We start from the raw sequence: 21,379 nt of genomic DNA, 5'->3' as shown, positions 1-21,379 counted from the left end.
TTGGTTATCGTCTTAAAGCGGCAGTGGGTTCTGGGTTTGAACCTACCGAAGCCTTTGTGTGTTGACTTTGCATGTCCTCTCCATGTTTACAAGAGTTCTCCTCAGATACTCTGACTTCCTCCAACAGTCCAAAGGCATCCATGGGTTAGGTAAATTGGCATTTCTAAGTTGGTCAGACGTGAGCATGAGTGGTTGTCTGTTCATATTAACCCTGCGATGGATTGATGACCTGTCCAGGGTGTCCTGTTCTCTATAAGAGAATGGATGGATAGATTGGCATTTTATGTTATTTTAATCCCCCCCCCAAATCACAGTTGCCCTAATCTCTACTAACACGTGGTAGCAGACACCATCCACTAATCTTTCAGCAATGCTAGCAGTAGAGTGATCAGATCAGTGTTAGAGTTGTTGGAACCCAAACTGTTTCATTTGGGCTTATTAACCAGCCAGTGAGATATGGTTGTGACTTGCTTCTTGTGGCTGTTTGTGTTCTTATTGTTATGACATACACTGTGATCATTCAGCAGTTTTATATATAATACAGTAGTTGTCTTTCTAATGCCTTTACCTTTGTGTCTTACAGCTCTCATGGTACTAGCTGAACAGTGACCGCTACCTGCCTGAGGACACCTGCTGCCAAATTCCCTTCATCATGTCTGGGATCCATGTAAGTGAAGAACATATTGCTTTTTTTTTTTTCACCTTCGCTTGTACACTTTTTGTGTCCACATGTAATAGAATTAAAAATCCTCTTCCTCTCTATATTTCAAAGAATCTGTTTGAAATGAAAACACAGGATTCTGTCATTAGCATGTTTTAGTTGTTCTGGATGGTTACAAAGTCTATTAAAGCTTTAGATCTCACTCTTTTCCCAGTAATTATACTAATACATTTGTTTTCGGTATCTGCTGGTATCACCCCACCACCACCTTTTTTTTTTTATTTTATGTATCGGGCAATATCAGGTTTCAATTAAAAACTGCTTTCCTAACTTTGAAAAATTACATTTATCAGATAAATTTATCCAATTTAATGAATTGGTATTTTTCTTTAGTAAATTTTAGGTGAATAAAAATGAGAAACAAAATAATGGTTGACCCCATTTATTTGCTCTAGTCTCAGTTCAGTGCAGCGAGTCTTCACTGCGTACTACTGTCATTTATGATTGCCATAGTTTCTTTTTACCCTGCTCTCACTGAGTGCACCTGCGCTCACTCACACATGCATCACATGTGGAGTGGAGCTGACAAGATAGATGAAGTGAAATAATATTAATCACACTGACAAGAACACGTTACATAACTGTAAGTGCAGTAAAAGCTTCCCAACAAGTCTTAAAGTAAACATAACGATGACACATCATAATCGTCTGAGCTTTTCTGTTACATCAACCAGCTAGCCCACAGGTGCAGTTCAGTCAAAAACTAATGTAACCACACTAGAGCTGGGCGATAAAACGATAACGATATGTATTGCGAAATAACTTTTTCTCGATAGAAAAATTAAACTATTGCGATAGACCTCATCTCTTGTCCTCTTAAAAAAAAAAAAAAAAAGAACAGCCAATCCAAATTAAGTAGCGCAGAGCCGAACCAATCACAGCCGCAGCGTCCACGTCACATGACTTGTTACGTACAGCACAAGCGCCAAAGGCGCACATGTGTTTGTTTTTGCAGCCGGGCCGCCCAGGTAATGAAGGAAATGAGTTTGCCGACTAGAGAAAAATCAACCGAGAGCGTGAGCGAAGGTTACCGAAGAAAAAACAGATGATGGTTCCAATGCTGAAGAGATTGTCAAACGGAAGGGCCACAGAAGTTCCGTGGTGTGAAGGTATTTCGCTATTTCAAGTCTGACAAAAACAGAGTAGTGCGCACTGTAAATTGTGCGAAAGCAAGTCTGGATATACAATAAAGCGGTGCATGCTCAATCTCTGACTGAAAGCGCTAATTCGTCATTCGGCTTTTGTCAGACTAAAGTAACTGTTAAAACTGTTTGAAAAGCTAAGCTATACAACAAGGAGAGATTGATGCTACGTCCACACGCACCGGGTATTTTTGAAAACGCAGATTTTTCTATGCGTTTGCACCTTTCGTCCACACGTGAACGGCGTTTTCAGTCACTGAAAACGGAGATTTCTAAAACGCCTGCCAGGGTGGATATTTTCGAAAACTCCGTTTTGCATTTACGCGTGGACAAGAAAAAGCGGAGAAAACGCAGGCGTCAAAGGTGTGCGCCTTTTTGACGTCACACTGTGCGCCACGTTATTGTTTCGGTGAAATGAATTTCTACAATACTGTTACTGTTAATTGTACTCTCTGCAGTGTTTAAATGCTTACATATACACACATAGTTACTGTCCCTCCACACATACGACTCGGTTCTGTTTCTATGCCCCATCTTTGTTTACTGTTTCCTACCGAGGCTTCTAGACTTCTGATTGGCCAACATTTCTACACGGTTAGGAATATATCGCCACCTGTTGCTTTGGCATGTTCCTAGCAGCGTTTTCCTTCATTTCTGCGTTTACGTGTGGACGGGATTATTTTTTAAAACGAAAACGGAAAATCTCCGTTTTCAAAAATACCCGTACGTGTGGACGTAGCCTGAGAATTTCCTTTTAGTTCTCAGTTTATTTGATATTGACAAAAGTTAGTCAATTTTGTCTGTTCTTCTGTAAAACAACCTAAGATTTATTTTTAGAATTAAAATTTTGTTTCTAAGTGGAATTGACAATTTAGTGGTCTGTTTTGTTTGTTCTATTTTGAAACTTAAACGCTTTAGCGGCTGCCTTTTGTGTAGTTTACAATATTTGCCTTTATCTGAAACTGAAGTCTCATGTTCCTTAAGTACATCTACCCTGTTGAACTTATTATGGGAAATAAATATTTTAATTAAAACAAGCTGCTAATTATTTCACATTTTACTTGTGAGCAACGGCACATTTAAATCTTACAAATATAGTTATTTGGCTTATATCGTGATATATATCGTTATCGCCTGAAATGAAAAAAACATATCGTGATATGAAAAAAAATTATATCGCCCAGCTCTAAACCACACAAAGAAAAGCTGCTAGCATAACATTTGTGAAATACCACCAATACAGACATCTGATCTTCCAACAGCGCTATTCTTACTTTAGATATAAATACATGTACAACTCTTTCAAATAAGTTCCCGTGGTTTTGTTTACTAATCATTAAATTAATAATGCCTTTCTGTAAAGATAGAAAAGTTCCCTTTCAGTCGATTCACTCGGTACAACACATAAGTATGGGATATCACGCCCTCGCGTGTCCTGGCTGAAGAAACCTTTATTCACGCCTTTAAGGCAGATGACGTGTGATGACACGCGCACGGCCCCGCCTGCACATATAGCCGCTGTCATCACAGTCATCCCTCAGTTCTTACGCTCTTCACCTCGCTGAGAACACCTCTGCTGAGTTGGGCTAGCTAGCTGCTGCTAGTTAGCTCCGTTGTCTGCCGACTTGAACTTAGCTTAACTGCCCCTGTTGGTGTTAGCCTCCACCGCCCAGTTGGTGTGTAGGCTGCCCGCGGGCGCTAATTTCAAGTTTTTCCTGTGCAGCGTTTATGCTTTGCGTTTGGAATGGACTCCAAACCGAAGCGAGCAAAGCAGAAATCTTCTGTTCGCCCCTGTCCTCAGGGATGTGGTTTCTGTTTGCACGACAGCGACCAGCACGATGCCTGCCCTGTCTGCCTGGGGATCGTCCCACGCTGGGAGAGCGTTGACGGAGCCCGAAGCCTGTGCGTTTTGTCGCCAGCTCCGCGCTCGACCCTGGAAAGATGGGTGACGTTTGTGGAAAAAGTGCTGGGGCGCCGGCTGTCGCACGGCATGACCCTCTCCTTTCCGAGTCTGGAGCCCCGGCTTTGTCCGAGTCCGAAGACGAGGATTTTCCGGTCGATGTCCCCGCAATTAGCTGGGCTGACCACATGGAATATGTTGACGGGTTAGCCGAGGACGAGCCGGAACCATGCAGGAGCGCTGACGGGCTTCAGCCTGGGTTGAAGCCTGCCAGCGCTCCCCAGGAAGACGATGACGTGCTGGACATCGGCCTGGACATCCATGGTTTGTCGGAGGATGAGCAGGAGAGCTCATTGTCGGCCCAATGTGCCGCCGCTGCTGCGCCGGTCAGCCACGATGACACCTCTCTTTTTTCCCTGTTTCGCCGCGCTGCTGAGAAGCTGCAGGTGGACTGGCCCTCTCCTCCGCCAGCTCAGAAGCCGTCGTGGTTCGCGGGTTTTTCCTCCCACCGGAGCCCGCAACGGCCAAAAACTGCCTTCCCATGTTCCCAGACTTTCTCTGCGAGCTAACAGCATCATGGGACAAACCTCTGTCTACCCGCGTCACTGTGCCCGGCTATGGACAGTACATGGAGTTGGACGGCGCCGAGGGGGCTGGCTTAGCTAACCCACCCCCTATGGAGCCGTCTCTGGCTGCTTATCTGGCCCCGTCCCATAACCATGGTGTCGGCGGCCCCGCAACTCTGCCGTCCAAGCACTGCAGATTCTCTGCTTCGCAGCTGGGGAAGATTTATCGGGCTCAGGCCGGCACTGCTCGCGCCATGAGCTCCGGCGCCATGCTCCAGACGTACCAGGCAATGTGCCTGGCGGAGCTCGGATCGCTGGTTCCTGATGACAGCCCCTTGGCACCTCTTAACGAGGTCAGAGTCGCCACAGATTACATCCTCCGTGCGTCTCGCAGTGCAGCGCTCTCCCTGGGCAGAGGGATGGCTTCGACAGTAGTGGCGCAGAGGCACCTGTGGCTGACCCTCTCTGACGTCCCGGATAGGGACAGAGCTGTATATCTGGACGCACCAGTGTCTGCGGCTGGGTTATTCGGACATTCACTTGAAGCCATTCAGGCTAGATTCAATCTGAGGAAGAAGCAGACGGAAGCTCTGCGCGACATCATCCCCAGACGTCAGCCGAAGCCCAAGCCCGCAGCTAGCTCTCACAGGCCCGCCGCTCCTCTGCCGACTGGCAAGAGACCGGCGCCCACTGCTGAAGTGGGTGCGCCGCCAGCGAGAGCACATCCTCCGGCCCGAGCTCCACGCCAGTCGGCCTGGAGCAGAGGCCCACCCTCGGGCCCCCGGCGGGACCCGACGCCCAGGAGAAAGAAGCCTCAGCCCTCCTAGCTGTGGTTTCGAGTGGAGAAGGGGTCCAGCAGCAGGGAGACGCTGCTTTTACCCCTCTGTTGCCGCCCAAGAGGTGCCGCTTAAGTTCTGTTCAGGTTGTCAGCCCCAGAAGGCGCTGCACTTTCCTAACACAGTCTCCCAAGCACAAAACCCCTGCACACAAAATGCCTCAGGTAACTCCCTGTTCAGGTGTGTTAAATGTTCAGGTGACCACATCAAGTGTTCCCGCTGTTCTTCATTGTTGTGCCCCAGAAAAGGTGCCTCCAACAAAATGTATGAATGAATGAATGAATGTTACAAAAAATAAAGAGTGTTGTTTATTCTCAAACAATCACAAATGCTCAGCCTGCGGGCAGAATGAGCCAGGTCAGGCAGGTAATGCAGTCCCCTGCAGACACATTGGGGGGCGACAACGCCCCGCCGACGGTGCTGCAGGTCAGCTGGCTGGCTGCTCACTTCCCTCAGTGGCGTGCTTGCGCCCCCTCTCCGTGGGTGCTGCGAACCGTTGCCATGGGTTACCGGTTGCAGTTCCGGGTCAAGCCGCCTCGTTTCCAAGGAGTCGTAAACACGACTGTCAACGCCGAGGCGGCCATGATACTCAGAGAGGAAATAAAGGCGCTATTGCAGAAAAGAGCAATAGGAGTGGTCCTCGCTTCGGAGACAGACAAAGGTTGGTACAGCCGCTATTTTGTTGTTCCGAAAAGAGGGGGAGGGCTTCGTCCCATCCTTGACCTGCGAGTCTTGAACACGTATCTGCGTACGTACAGGTTCAAGATGCTAACACTCAGACAGCTCTTGAATGCAGTCGGCCCGGGAGATTGGTTTGCGACAATCGATCTAACAGATGCTTATTTTCATGTGGCTATACACCCGAAACACAGGCAGTTTCTGAGGTTTGCATTCGAGGGCGTAGCCTACGAATACCTAGTGCTGCCGTTCGGGCTGTCGCTCGCTCCTCGCATCTTTACGAAATGTGCCGAAGCAGCGCTAGCGCCCCTCAGAGAGAGAGAGAGAGGCATCCGCATCTTAGCCTACCTAGACAACTGGGCTCTCGTAGCTTGCTCCAGAGAGCAGGCGGAGACACAGCTGTCACTGGTTCTGTCACACATTCAGACACTGGGGTTCTCTGTGAACTTTCAAAAGAGCTCACTAATCCCGAGTCAGCAGATTTCTTTCCTCGGTTTGGAAATATGCTCGCTTTCCAGCCGCGCATGTTTGTCGGAGCACAGAGTGGCGCGCTTTCATCGCTGCCTCGCCGGTTTCAGCTGGGACGCAGACTGCGTTTCCAGACGATATTACGCTTGTTGGGCATGATGGCATCTATGATCGCCGTAGTGCCACTTGGACTGTTAAAAATGAGAGCGTTTCAACGCTGGACTCTCTCTCACCGCCTGTGTGCATCACGTCACCTCCGGAGGAGGCTGCCGGTAACCGCGTCTTGCATGCTAGCTCTCCGTCCTTGGAGGGAGCCCAGGCTGCTGCATCAGGGCTCTCGGATTGGGAGAGTGTTGTTTCGCAAGGTGGTGTCCACAGATGCTTCCCTAAGAGGGTGGGGAGCGCTGTGCAAGGGTGCATCAGTGAGAGGGATCTGGTCCGCAGCTCAGCGCCAGCTGCACATCAACCACTTAGAGCTGTTAGCAGTGTTCTTAGCTCTAAAGCATTTCCGTCCAGTCCTGGAGGGCCAGCAGGTCTTAGTCAGGACGGACAATTCAACAGTGGTGTCTTACATAAACAGGCAGGGAGGAACACGCTCTCTTCCCCTGTTGAAGCTGTCTCGCTCTCTGCTGTTATGGTGCAGTGTTCATTTTCTGTCTCTGAGAGCCACCCATGTCTCGGGCCACCTGAACCTGGGGCCGGACCTTCTCTCAGGGGCGTCCTCTGGTGAGAGAATGGAGGTTACACCCTTTAATAGTGGCTCAGATTTGGGATCTATTTGGCAAGGCGCAAATAGATCGTTTTGCTTCCAGGGTAAATACTCATTGCCCCCTGTTCTTCTCCATAATCGACCACGGTGCACCCTTGGGCTTGGACGCGCTAGCGCACCAATGGCCAGACGTGCTCCTGTATGCATTTCCCCCAGTGGAAATTATTTCTCCAGTTCTAGAGAGAGTGCGTCGGCATTCCCTCTCTCTGATTCTAGTGGCCCCTTGGTGGCCCACAAGGTCGTGGTATGCAGAGATAATCAGCCTGCTAGCAGCGAGTCCTTGGCAGCTTCCTCTCCGCAGGGATCTCCTCTCTCAGGCAGGAGGCGAAGTGTTTCATCCGCGCCCAGATCTGTGGCGCCTTCATGCTTACCTGCTGAGAGGCTAAACTTGATTGCTAAGGGTTTGCCACCTAGTGTGATAGCAACGATTCAGAGCGCTAGGGCCTCATCTACTAGAGGCTTGTACGCTTACAAATGGCGAGCCTTCGAGCAATGGTGCCAGGACCGCCACACTCTCCCATTTCAGTGCTCTATTGTGGATGTTTTGTCATTCCTGCAGGAGCTGCTGGATAAGGGCCTTTCATTTTCGACAATTAAGGTTTATTTAGCAGCTATATCTGCTTGTCATATTGGCTTTGACGGGTGACACCAGGTGCACATCCCCGCCATACGCTTTTCTGAAAGGGGTTCGCCGGCTGAGACCCGTGCTTAAGTCCAGTGTCCCTGCTTGGGACTTGTCTTTGGTGCTGGAGGCCCTTTGTAGCCCCCCGTTTGAACCCATCGAGTCTGTGGATATGAAATTTCTTTCATATAAGACTGCATTACTTCTCGCTTTGGCTTCGGCAAAGCGAGTGGGTGACCTTCATGCGCTGTCCGTGCATCCCGCCTGCACACAGTTTTCTCCTGATGGCCACAAGGTCGTATTGCGTCCAAATGCTGCCTATTTTCCCAAGATCATGCCTGAATCTTATAGCTCAATGGAGTTTGAGTTGCTGAGCTTTTGCTCCCCTCCTTTTGCATCTGAGGAGCAGAGGAGGATGCATTCTCTTTGTCCAGTGCGTGTGCTACGCCACCTACGTTGAGCGCACTCAGAACGTGCGTTTATGTGACCAGCTGTTTGTCTGCTTCGCCAATCCAAATAGAGGTAGATCTCTGTCCAAACAGAGGCTGTCCCACTGGATTATAGAAGCTATCTCACTGGCATACGGCACCAGAGGTCTTGCTTTGCCCCACGGGGTGAGAGCTCATTCCACCAGGGGGATGGCAACCTCATGGGCTCTTTTTAAAGGGGTGCCTGTAGCTGATATTTGTGCGGCAGCTAGTTGGGCATCACCGCACACTTTTGTGCAGTTTTATCGGTTGGACGTTACAGCCCCTTCGGTGGCTCATACTGTCCTTTCTGCTGGGTCTACCACTCACTAAGGAAGTGGTGGCCTGATTCCGGTTCGGTGGCTGCTCTGCGGGGCGTGTATATATGTCCCATACTTATGTGTTGTACCGAGTGAATCGACTGAAAGGGAACGAATAGTTATGTCTATAACTTCTGTTCCCTGAAGGAGAGGAACGAGGTACAACACAAGGTGGCCCCACTGAGCAGTTTGGCTCGGTGAAGAGCGGCTATCGAACTGAGGGATGACTGTGATGACAGCGGCTATATGTGCAGGCGGGGCCGTGCGCGTGTCATCACACGTCATCTGCCTTAAAGGCGTGAATAAAGGTTTTTTCAGCCAGGACACGCGAGGGCGTGATATCCCATACTTATGTGTTGTACCTCGTTCCTCTCCTTCAGGGAACAGAAGTTATAGACATAACTATTCGTTTCCTCACGTCTTCAGTTGCTGCATTACTTTTGCCCTCTGGAGGTTAATATGTCCAAGCAACAGTTGTCTGGTTTTGTTAATGTTGTTTAATGTAGATGACAAGCATGTCTCTCTCTAGATTAAAACAACACTGTAGCATACTCCTCCTTGATCTGCCAGAGGTTTCTTGACGCTGTTATCACAGCATTTTTTATTTATTTTTTTTAACTTCAAGACTTTAATTTTTGCTTGATCCTTCTTCTATATTCTGTCTAAGTTATTTTGACAGCTACTTTTTAACTTCTCTTTTTCTTGTCAATATTTAAATAGTAGAATTCTATTTAGGAAGGTTAAGAATTGCATTTTGATTAACGCTTTAAATATGTAACCATCTTGTGAAATATAATTGCATCAGATGAATGAAATCTAGCTGATGAAACAGTCTGATTATGCTTTTTGCACTTATTAGCTTTCTTTCATATTTTCTCAATCAGTCCAAGTGGTAGCTAATAATGGTTTCATTATTCTAGATATTTAAGCATCAAAATTCAAAGCTTTGCAGAAGCATAAATGTATTTTAAGTCCTCTGTAAAGATTGACAGTGTAAGGATGGGGGTGGGGACTGTAGAGCTGGAGTAAGCAAATACAATAAGCCATCAAAACTGACTTGTATATCGCCCAAGAGGTGAATTCGAGGTGGATGATCTACATCCTCTTCTCAAGCGCTTCCCTCGTAGGAAACGGCACAAGGAAAACATGCTGCTGTTAAAAATATATGAACGCAACTTGGTGTTAAATTTAGCCGTAGTTTTCTTCCCCAGCTGTTTTGTGTGTTGCATGAGGCTGTGTCTTAAATTGCTTAAGAGCCGCAAGGAAATTTCCCCCAATGACACATTAAGTCTAGCAGAGCCTCAGTTTAATAAAGTTCTTTTCTTGATGTGACCACATGGAAATGAAGGCTATGGGAGATGCAATATTTTTTTTTTTCTGTGTCACAGCAGCCATCAAACTCGTACCGCTCTATTGACTGCGATAGACACATTCACAGCCTCCACTGCGAATAAAGCAGCTTATTCAAGGGCCCTACTCGCTCACTCACACCTGCTGCTTTGTTCTCTGGCTTTGTCATTTCACGTTATTGAGGCATGATTGTGATCACACCACTTTGCTGATCTAACAGTGCGAGCTGAATGCTCTGTTTTCCTTTTTCTGTCATTTATATGTGTTTCTTGCAGCTGTGGCTTTTAGACAAGTCGAGATTGATAGTGAGTCCAACTATAGTGCAGAGCTTTTGTTGAGGTTCAAAGTCACTGCGGTGGAGTGAACAGGCAATAATTCTCACTGAAAGCACATTGTTTTGGGTACACACATACACAGATGTTTTTTTTTTCTCCCAGGGTTATTTTATCTCTAAGCAGGTACAGGTTTGGCAGCTATGCTGGGAATAAGCTGAGGTCAGCAGATTTAATAAACCTACTGTTTGTTATCTAGGAAGGAGATCTGCCTCATCCGATTTTTGTTTCACAAGCATAAACAAAATTAACGCATGGAGTGGTAACTGAACTCTAAATGTCTGAAAATGAAACATATCAAGTTTGAAATGAGATTCTTGAATTTAAATGTCCTGCATGCTTGTTTCAGTAGCTTGAAACTCTCAACAGCTCCCATCTCAACACTAGTTAAATTTATGCGATTAAATGGTGAAATTTCCTTTTTGCTTGCTTGCTTTTTTTTTTTTTTTGCTTGCTTTTTATTTGTTTTTGTTTTTAATGTCTCTGTAAAGCACTTTGAATCACCTTGTTGTTGAATTGTGCTATATAAATAAACTTGCCTTGCCTTGCCTTGCCTAGATTACACATTTAAATGCTTTTTAATGGTAAAAATGTTTGCCAAGTGACATCAGCTTGATAATCTAAAAGAGAAAAATATTTAGAGAAAATCTGTTTTCATTTTTCGTATATAAGTTTTATATATGAAAGGTTGCAGTGAGGCCCAGTGTAATGTAAACATAGACTGAACCATCCAAAGCTACTTTTGATTCCAATAATTCATATTTGGATCTCGAAATGAGTGTCATAGGTCCCATTTATTTCCTTTTAACTGTAGATCATCCAGAAAAATACTTACTTGGATATCAAAGCAGAAACACATTTTGGCTTTAGACACTTGGGTGTTATATAGGCCTTTATGCCTGTGATTCATGGGGAGGGTACTACCATTACACATAAAAAGTTACTGCTTTATACAGTTACTGCTTCTATCTGATATGTTATTGCAGTCTTAACTTTTTTGCCAAGATTCAAATAACTACCTTGGGGTGCATTATCTCTGCCTTTCAAGTATGCAATATCAAGCACAGCTCAGCCGAGATAAATTATTGCTTACTATCTATGCCACACCTTTTGTTCATGCACAACATTTAATGTTTAATTTTTATTTTAGATTAATAAACTGTTTTAATGACTGAACAGTGGCTCAGAGTTTAGCACAGTTATCTCCCAAGTTTCCATGAAAGCTCCAGTTTCTCTAAACATGGGGAAGAAAATTACTTGCTAGGTTAATGTTCATATTTCCTGTACTGCACCAGGAAACTACTGCAAAAAGTGTTACTTACGATTTTATTTGTTGAGGCCTTATTGGATTTGAACAGATTTAACGCTGTTCTGAAATATTTGAAAAGGGAAAACAAACAACATAAGAAGGAGAGTAAACTCTCTAAAGAAACATTCAGAGTAAGGACTGTAATGCTGGCAGGCTTTGGTTTTAATAAGTGGATCATAGTCTCATAACAGTGTGATTAGGACTTGTTCTCGCCCTTCCCAATTGCCTCTTCGCCTCTAAACTCTTTTACTGTGTTCTGTAATTTGTTTCATTCAGCTCCTAATGAGTTACACCACTAGATAATGTTGGTTCCTCTGTGTTTTCTATAATCTAGGTACCATGGTCGACTGGCACAGAGTGTGTAGCCAAGTATAACTTTCAGACTGCCAATGAACAGGACTTACCCTTCTGTAAAGGAGATGTACTGACCATCATCGGAGTCACCAGGGTAAGAAAACAAGTGTCTTGAATATGGTTGTTCTAACTAAACCCACAGAGCTGCCATCCTAGCAATTATTATTCAGTGAATAACTTAGTGTTTAAGCTGTTTCTGTTTCTTCATGGGTTTTCACAGTTAATGGGGTTGGTTTTTTGGATCATTCACCAAAGATTGGACTTGTAAAATGTTCTCTGTATGTTAAAAACAATATACAGATATAAGATATGCACAGATGTATGCAGAGATGTAAAAGGACATGGATTTTTCTTCCTTGAAATGTCAGCAACAGCACCTATAACAGTATTTCGTGCAGTATTTCATGAGACAATCCTAGTTTTTTGTACTTGAAGTGGGAAAACAAGACAACCAAAAGTTTTGTCCCTAACAAAGTAGTTAGTTCATTCATTTGTTATGGCATGGTACAAGACAAACAAAGAGCTACATTTCAAAAAAAAAAAAAAAAAAAGTATATCAGCTTTTAAAAAGCTTGAGATTTCAGTGAACTTAATCCTATCAAACAGCTTTATTGCTTCAGTTGGTGGGTTTCCTTTTAGCTAGAGGCACTCGCTGGTTTCTGTTGATGCAACAGCTTGTGCCCACAAATATCTGATGGGGCTGAAGTGGATTTTGGCTTTTATTCTCCACTGTGTCTTTCTGTGTTGTGTTATCTCTGAGGTACAGAAGTGTTCCTTACCTACAAAATGACTTGGTATATTAAAATGGTACCCCGCCTTAGTTATGGTATTTCAGCTGTGTTGTGGTGTGTTCGATTGTTTCAGGATCCAAACTGGTACAGAGCAAGGAACCAGGTGGGCAGAGAGGGCACCATCCCAGCTAACTATGTCCAGAAAAGGGAAGGCGTCAAGTCAGGAGGGAAACTCAGTCTTATGCCGTGAGTACTAGAATGGATAAACCCAGTTAAACTGTCATGTCTGTGTGTTTGTGGTGTTTTGCGTTTATTTTTAAGACCATACAAACATCTTTTTATGCAATGTAAGAGGATAAAATGCATTTTAAAAGAAGGGTACATATTTTTTTTGTAGGATTGCAGAACTGTTTCATTCTGAAATAACATTTTAGGAAATTGCCATGTTCTCCAGGATTGTGACAGAATACAGCAGTAATCAAAATACTAATGGTTTGTGTCTTGTATCTCAGACATCCTTAAATGTATGAACAAGTTGTTATAGCCCGATTCACTTTTGTCTCCTGCTGTGAGAGGGAGAAATTAGTCTTGACTTCAAAAGATGAAAATTCCCTGTCTTCTGTTGTCTGTGTCTGACACCCATAGAGGCTAGAGCCAGCTGTTCACTAGATTTGAGTGACATTTCGGGCTCTTTGAAAATGCAGCTATTCAAAACGAGGAAAATATAACGAGAGGCATATGCAAATGAAAGGAGACAGGAAAGCCAAGCTGCTGCAACCGAGCTATGAGCTATAAGATGTGGAAAGCTGTGAGAGCCGCCAGACCATTTGTGTTTACTCTTGAGATGGTAATAAACAAGTCTTTAAACTTTGCAAAGCAGAAGAAAGTTCTTAATTTCAGTAGGAAGTACATGAATTGCAAGAAGAGAATGGTACGTCGGACCTCAAAGTTGTGGTTTGTTATAATGGGCATAGTTAAGTTAATTAAGTCAAAGATGAAGTAGAATTTTTATTTCAGTTTCTCAGTGTTTCCAGTATTGGAAGTATCTAATTTTCTTTTCATTTTAGTTTGACAGTAAGCAGTTATATACATAAGCTGCTCCTTTATTTCCTTGTACCTTTCAAACCTCGTGCAGCAACAATGAACTCGTGCTCCTAGAAGGAAATCATTAACACAATAAAGGTGTCAGCTCTCACTGCGGATAGAAAGCGAAATGCAGTCTTATCAGCATTGCATGTGTAGCTCACACTATTTTTAGTGATATGTTTTTAACATGTTGGCAGGAAACATTTATATAGACTTTTGACCCTCTTTGTCTCCCTTCATCAACTGCTGCTGAAAGCTTTGACCTCTCTGTTTGCCACCTCATACCGTCTGTTCACACCTTTTTAAATTCGGTTACTGTGTCATGCAGCTCAGGCATGTTTTGTGTGATATGAGGAGGCCCGATGGTGCAGTAACTTAAAATGAGCCTTGTGCAGCTACAAGGAATTTGTGTGCACACAACAACACTGATTATTAAAGGCTAATGTGGGCAACAGCTGTAATTAATCTGTAGCTCAGAATGAATTTAATGAAACTTGTTTTCAGCCAATACCAAATGTCTTTCTCAGAGTTGTTTTTCTAAAAGAAACAAGGAAAGAAGACGGTGCTATGAATCTAACTCACTAATCTTTGACTCCCAAACATTCAGCATGCTTTCACGTCCTGACCTTCTGCTCTAATTGCTGCCTTTGAGATCACTGCATAGTTCAGTGTTTTTAAACTCAAGTCATCAGAAGTCGTTTCTCTGTACCCCGCAGGGACTTTGGGATGTTTTTATGAATCATCAGCAAATGTCTCGGAGAGGACCGCTCCCTCTCTTCTGGGTTATGTAAGGGTTCATCTGCGGTTTTCTGCTTTAATGTTCACCCGTATCAGTTGATACTCAGCTGTACATACAGCGCTTGCCTCCTTTACTTGACTCTGCTCCATCTACTGCCCTCATGTGGCAGATATCTGCCCCATGTAACCAAACCACCCTAAAGAAAGCTGGCGTATTCATCTGTGCTGTCCTACTCATTCCTTCCAAGTTGTGCTGAACATGTTGTTCACTTTTATTTCAATATGATGTCATTTCTGAAAACTGCAGTTAATTTCTGGAGACAAAGCAGCAAGTGTGTGTCTACCACTGGGCTTTGTGTCACTGGGGCCATCCACTCTTGGCGCCTGCTCTCGGATTATTGGGAGTTAAAGAGCTGCTCTCCATCGGAGAAGCTCCCTATTCTGATCTAATCAACTCGAGCCATGTTAAGCAGCTTTACCACAAGGGCCTCTGCTGTCTGAGGAGACCAAGTAGAGTGATTGAAGAGGAGGAGGGCGTGACAGAGGCAGCCACAGGAAAGTGGGCTAAATCATTCATAGTTGTTAATTACCACCCATTGACCAGCCAGTGCCGATAAGGAGACTTTGTGCTTTGCAACTCTCGGTGACTAATGTGACCTTTCATACAAATAGTGGCAGAAATCAGCAGGGTACATGGGATACCCCCCTGTGTTTATGCTTAATACCACAGATCAATACTCATGAATGGAAGGAAATTCAGAATACTGAAATAGGGCATTAGCTTTTGTTGTAGGAAACTGAAATGTATCTAACAAAGATTAAAAACCGTTTACCATTTAAGCATGACGGAGGATGAATTATCATTGAAAAGCAACAGCAGTGCTTTTCAACAGCAGTGTGTTGCAACAGCAGTGTAAAAAAATTCTGTTTTTGTAAAAGACAGAATTTTTAAAGATGGTGGTTGAGTAGATCAAAGTGTGTGATCCAGCTGTCTAATCCGTCCTTCAGTAGCATATAGATGCCTCCTATCAAGCCATATGGCGAGGTTGATGCTTGTTGTGTAACAGTTAGCTTCTAAATCAGGAAGCAAGCGCTTTCTTTGTTGCCACAACCAACAGAATTGTGATCAGCTTTTTAGCTTAGCAGGAGGTGGAGTTGTTTTTTGATCTCCCTCCTTTTCGCTACAGCGGGTGGTGAAAGGTCAATCCGTCTCTTGGTCTCTCTGACCACAGTCGGGAATGGGTGACTTGGTTTTATCCTGCTCCCCGCCTTGTCTGAGCAGCTTTTGCATTTTCCTGTTATTGCAGTGCCTGTATGTCAGTTTCCGACTCTGCCCCAGGCTTTGTGCATATGTGTGTGCGCACGCGTGCGTGTGTGCGTTTTAGCACAATGTTTCCTGTTGTTTGGGTTCAGGTACTTTTTCACTGACTCCCCAAGATCAGACAGCCTCGCCCCTGCACCATTCAAGCTGAACAGGGTGGAAGTGCTGCTGTCGGCTTCCCATTACTGCCCCCCTCTTGTTTTTCACTTCTCATTTCAGAGGAAGGCTGTGGGCCATGATGCATGGAATTTGGTACCTCTGCATGGTTGAAGTTTAGTTGTTTTTTCTCTCTCTCTCTTTTTGGAGATATATGTTCTTAAAAAACGGCACAACTTGAGTTTCATAGATAGATCAAACAATGTCATTGTTACATAAACGCTCTGTGTGCGGCCATAAAACTGTGTGTCCTTTTTGTCTCACATACTCTCTCTCCCTCTTCCCTCTTTGTCTCCCCACTTGTCCTTCATTTCCACCCCTCTCTTCACTCTCTCCAGCTGGTTTCATGGGAAGATAACTCGGGAGCAGGCCGAGCGGCTCCTCTACCCTCCAGAGACGGGTTTATTCCTGGTGAGGGAAAGCACCAACTATCCTGGAGATTACACCCTGTGTGTCAGCTGTGATGGCAAGGTGGAGCACTACCGCATCATCTACCACAACGGCAAACTCACCATCGATGAGGAAGAGTATTTTGAGAACCTCATGCAGCTGGTGGAGGTGAGGAAGGATGGAGAACATATAGCTGTTATTTGTAGTCTAATTTTTCTTGACAGAACACCTTTAATAGTACTACTGGCATTCAGTTTGGCAGTAAAAAACGATGAATGCCCTCTCATCATCATTTCCAGCTGGTTTGTGTGTTTTTAAGAGCCAAAAGACTTCAGGCATTTAACTGAACGTCGAAGAGAGCGATTTGTAAGAAAATGAAACTTTAAATGTCAGTTTGTTTTAATGTTCCAGTGCATGCTTCCTCTATCCTGAAAGTCACAGAGAGGTAGGCTAAATTTTATTTAGGTAGCTCAAATTAAAGTATCGATCCTTAAAATAACTGTTACAGTAAAAAAGTTGGTAATTTTACTAAGTTTATTCCATCTTAGGGTTTCTTCAGAAAGGGTGGCTCCATAGTTTAGCAACTAACACGTGTGCCTGACACATGAAAGATCCCAGTTTGAGACCAGGAGGAGAACCAAATCTCCTCCTGCGGGAGGGTTGCGTTAGGAAGGTCATCTGGTGGAAAAAAATCTGCCAAATCAAACATGTGCTACATCTGCTGTGGTGACCCCTTGTGAATAAGGGAGCAGCCGAAACAAGCAGAGTTTCTTCAGTAAAACTGAAGAGCAGCAGGAAAACAAACCTACTTGTTTTTTGTTTTTGTTTTATGTTGTTTTCCCCTTAAAAGGTTGTTATATAATTCCTATGAGAATTTATATTTCTGTTTGTTTCAGGCCAACTGTTTATCCCCTCAGATATGCTTCGTCTGTCTATCAAAGGTGTTTTAGATCTTAACACAGTTAACACTGTACAAAAGACCTGTTTCTAGTCTGTTACAGAGCTAACAGCCTCTTATATCACTTATTTTCTACAGCCAAATATTGTATCTCATTGTCCATTTGGTCACACAATGATCCCATCACATTCCCCTACCATTTGTGACAGTCAGTCAGTTGCATTAAAAGCTGATTATCTTACATTACACCTGCAGTCTTTGGTTATTTTTTTATTTGTTTGGTAAAAAGGAAAATGTAAACCTGTTTGAATCAACAAAAAAGTTGTTTTTTATTAGGAATAAACAATTGGAATCCATCCATCCATCATGGCACGACAGCTAATAAAAATAAGTTATGGTAGTTATACGGTGATAAATGATGCAGCACTTTGATTACATAACTCTGTAAAGGACACACACCCTGAATATCTCTGTGGACTTCTCCCAAAACTCTGACTCAAGTACGTATCCTTCAAAAAGCTGTCTGATCCTCTCATTCCCTGACTGCTCTGTGTGCGCTCGTTCAGAGGAAGGACGGAGTGTGGAAAGGGGAAGATGGGGAGACATGATGACAGAAACGGAGAGGGAGCGAGATAAAGGCCTTTCATCCTCCTTAGATAAAGAGAAGAGCTGGATTGGCGGCTATCACACTTTTAATTGGGCCTCATCTTTTTGCCTTGCGGGGCGTTGGAAGTGGACAGGCAGGAATGTGCCAGCTGGCAACGAGACCATCTACATCCCCAGCGCATTCTTGTTATCAGCCACCCACAATCTCTCTCTCTCTCTCTCTCTCTCTCTCTCTCTCTCTCTAACACTCTCCAACACACACACACCCTCCGGGCTCGGTTCTGCCTCTACTTCCTTTCTCCACCTCCCTCCTCCTTTCTTTCTCTCTTTGTGTTCCCTGGTGGATACCTGGCATATTGCTTTCTGTCCTCCTCTCATCTCAGTATCTTCCTTTCGCCCTCCACTGTCTCCCGCTCCCTGCTTTACCTCGCTGTTTCTTTCTTTCGGTATCTCTCTACATCTTTATCCTGTAGCCTGTCTGCATTCCCTTGTGTCTTCTTTCTCTATAATTGCCCATGATAGAATTCCTTACATTCTTGTGTGTTTTTCCGGCTTGCTTGGTGTTCCTCTGCTCTGTTGTTATTCTTTATGTAGACCTACACATCAAATGCTGGCAGACCTCTGTCTTCAGTCAGCGCATCCTCTGATGCATGTGGTTTTTAAAAATAACAAAACAAAAACAAAAGCAAAGATCGCTCCATATGGTATTTTTAGGGGTGTAATTGCACAGTCAAAGTATTGTCTGTTAGGGTGCTCACTGGCTGTTTCAACTCTGTGATCACACCTTTCTCTGCTAATTACACATGGGAAGATTGTGGTTTAGCCACTTGTGCTCTAAAAACACATTTTCATGCACTCTAAGATTGCATTTCAGTGATTATGTGTTACATAAGCAGTGCTAATTAAGGTCCTTTCAGAGCTGTCTTTTTCAAGATCATATAGGCAACGCTTCAGAAATGATAAATAATGACCTGATGAATGCTGAATATAATCTAAATGCATCATTTGTGTATATAACTGTGGCTATTTTACATGTGCAGTTAATTTGTCTGTTAATAATGTAATTGGGAGCACAGCCTTCCTTCACCATGCTGCCCCCTGGTGGTTATAATAATATCTTACAGTCTGTAGTCATCACATCAGTCCACAGTTGTGTAACAGTGGTCAGAAAGAGGTTTCATGATTTATGTAACTTCTGTTATCACTTGAGGAGGCACTGATTTATTTTCACATCATTACTTCTTTTTTTGTGTGTTTGCAATTCAACGCAGATGGTCTTTGTTTCTTTACTTGCCTTGATAAACGGGAACTCTGCCTTTGTAATACTAACCTAAATTGATAACCAGATGTGGGCTGGGATTAGGTTCTTCTGTTGTCTTTATAAGGATGAACTGTAAAGCGTAATTTGGTCCCACAAATGTGTCTGTCTGCATACACGTTTCCGTTTGGACAGACAGCAGAGAGGCGTGTACACCCATGTCAGGTCTGCTGCCATGCAGTCTTCCAAAACCCTATCTGCACATCGCTGGAAGCAGATGATGTATGCGTCTGCTGAAAGGCGATTGGTTGACAAGTGGGCCAGAATAGGGAAGGGAGTGACAGAAGAGTTCATCTCAAATGAGAGGACTGTGAAAAAAATCTTAAAAGATCAGAAATACAGTACAAAAAGCACAGACAGCAGCTGCAGTGGACACTTGTCACTATCATTGTCACTTCAGCTGTTTATATGTTATAACCTCGCTCTTTTCCGTGGCTGGCAGACAGACCAACAACAGTGCATGCCAGAGTGGCCCAAATACCGGTTGTACCACATACTTTGCACGCTGCCTCCATCTGACAGCAGAGCTCTCTGTCTCTGTAGGTAGACGAGTCATCCCTGTACTGCCAGCAGAGTGCAAATGCACCAGCCCTCTCACCCTCCTCTTTGTTTCCCACAGTAAATGCTCCCCAGGAACCTCACCTTTCAGCTGGGGAGAAATTCTACAACTTTTCTCAGCTGTAGTTCAGGGCAACACTCATACTGACCGTGTCCAGCAGAGGTTTAAACATTTCCCAAGTGTGATCATTTCATCACAGTGTGTCTAACTTTAAAGTGTAGATTTTTATTTCTTTGTGTTTTTCGTTTGTTTGTTTTTTAATTGACTTCTGTTATAGTTACTTTTCTGTAATGTATTGATTATATAAGCATTTTATATAGTAGCCAAAGCTGCAGGGGATGTAATTTTAAAAGTGACTTGCCCTCTGTATTGTTGTCCCCTGATCTGTCCACATCTGAAGTAGCTTAATGAGGCTACACCTTATGCTTTTTCTTATTTTGTTTTACAATGGTGGATGCTCATATCATATTAAACATGTTCAAAGTTTCCAGTAACAAACAAGTCTACTAATGGCTCTGCGTGATGTCAGTAAGGGCTGATATCCATAATTTGGTCATCTCAGGCTGTGAGCATAGGAGACCCACCCGCAAACTTAGGACAGCCAATCAAAAGAAATCTGTCTTAAAGGGAAGGAAGCTAAAATCTTTCACACAGTGGATGAGTCTCTGTGTAATATGACTAAGAATCATTTCAAATGGAAATGCAGTGAAAGACACATAAAAGTAAGTTTAGACATAGCTGTCTCTTTAACTACATGAATTCATAGAAAAAAATTGAGCTTTTAAAGTAATAAAACTTTATTCTGGTGGGGTTTTTTGGGGGGTTTGTTTTAGAGCTGGAAAAAAGGCAAATCTGAAAATGTACTAATGTCTTTTGTAAATAGAGCTGATTAGGAACAGACACTGCTTTAATAGAGTACTTCTGACTGGAGCTGGAGTTAAATTTTACAGAGCAGTAGAAGCAGCCCTTAAACTTCAGGCGAACACCTTACTTTGTTTTCTAGCTTTGTACTGTGCTGTAAATCCTCCCAACTTTGCTGCCCCTGTTTTATTCCATCTTTTATATGGAAATAAGGCTGGGATTCTGTCGTCCCTCAAGACAAGCCTCCTCATCTTTAACAAAGATGCATGTTGATAAAAGGTAAACCTGTCATGCTGTATCTGTTTGGTGGATGGAGCCTCCTCTCATAAAATCTTACAACACAGCTTGAATCTTCTTTTCATCGCTACATTCACATTTTCCTGCAGAGGGTGGCCCCGAACATCAGCCTCGCTTTTGTTTAGCATATCAAAAGCTTGTATATAGACTCAACAGTATGAAGTAATCCAAGAACACCCGTATCTGATCATTCAGCTAGGTACAGTGGCACAGTATAGTATATACTGCTGACCTAAATTCAGGGAAAACCTTTAGAGAGAGGATTTTCTTTATAACTTTTAACACTTGAAGCATACAGACTTTTTTCCCTTTATGCATGGAGATTTTATTTAATTCTCAAACTTTCTCTCTCCAGCACTACACCAAAGATGCTGATGGCCTTTGTACCAGGCTGATTAAACCCAAGTTGATGGAGGGAACAGTGGCAGCGCAAGACGAATTCTCTAGGAGTAAGAGCACACAGAGCTCATTACACAGCCCTACAGGGACACTGGCACCAATACACACAGGACACTTTGTTATGCTTGTCTTTGTATGCCACATTAACCTCACAGTATCAGATGCATGAACACACACACAGTGTA

At 43.9% G+C, this 21,379-nt stretch overlaps 1 protein-coding gene across 4 annotated transcripts in view; it reads left to right on the top strand.

The window, feature by feature from the left end:
• Window positions 1-21,379, top strand: part of LOC116325588 (tyrosine-protein kinase CSK) — a 53,740-nt gene that overhangs the window by 27,214 nt on the left and 5,147 nt on the right. For all 4 annotated transcript variants that reach the window (XM_031746536.2, XM_031746537.2, XM_039612954.1 and 1 more), the window contains 5 exons: window positions 584-667; window positions 11,815-11,928; window positions 12,699-12,811; window positions 16,205-16,424; window positions 21,151-21,244. In XM_031746536.2, coding sequence (XP_031602396.1) covers window positions 653-667; window positions 11,815-11,928; window positions 12,699-12,811; window positions 16,205-16,424; window positions 21,151-21,244 — 556 coding nt within the window. In that variant the 5' untranslated portion in view covers window positions 584-652. The remainder of the gene's footprint in view (window positions 1-583; window positions 668-11,814; window positions 11,929-12,698; window positions 12,812-16,204; window positions 16,425-21,150; window positions 21,245-21,379) is intronic.

The sequence above is a fragment of the Oreochromis aureus genome, linkage group 1 (assembly GCF_013358895.1).
Source record: "Oreochromis aureus strain Israel breed Guangdong linkage group 1, ZZ_aureus, whole genome shotgun sequence".
NCBI lineage: Eukaryota > Metazoa > Chordata > Actinopteri > Cichliformes > Cichlidae > Oreochromis > Oreochromis aureus.
Note: the sequence above shows the minus strand (reverse complement) of the source record. Positions and strands in the feature narration are given on the sequence as shown.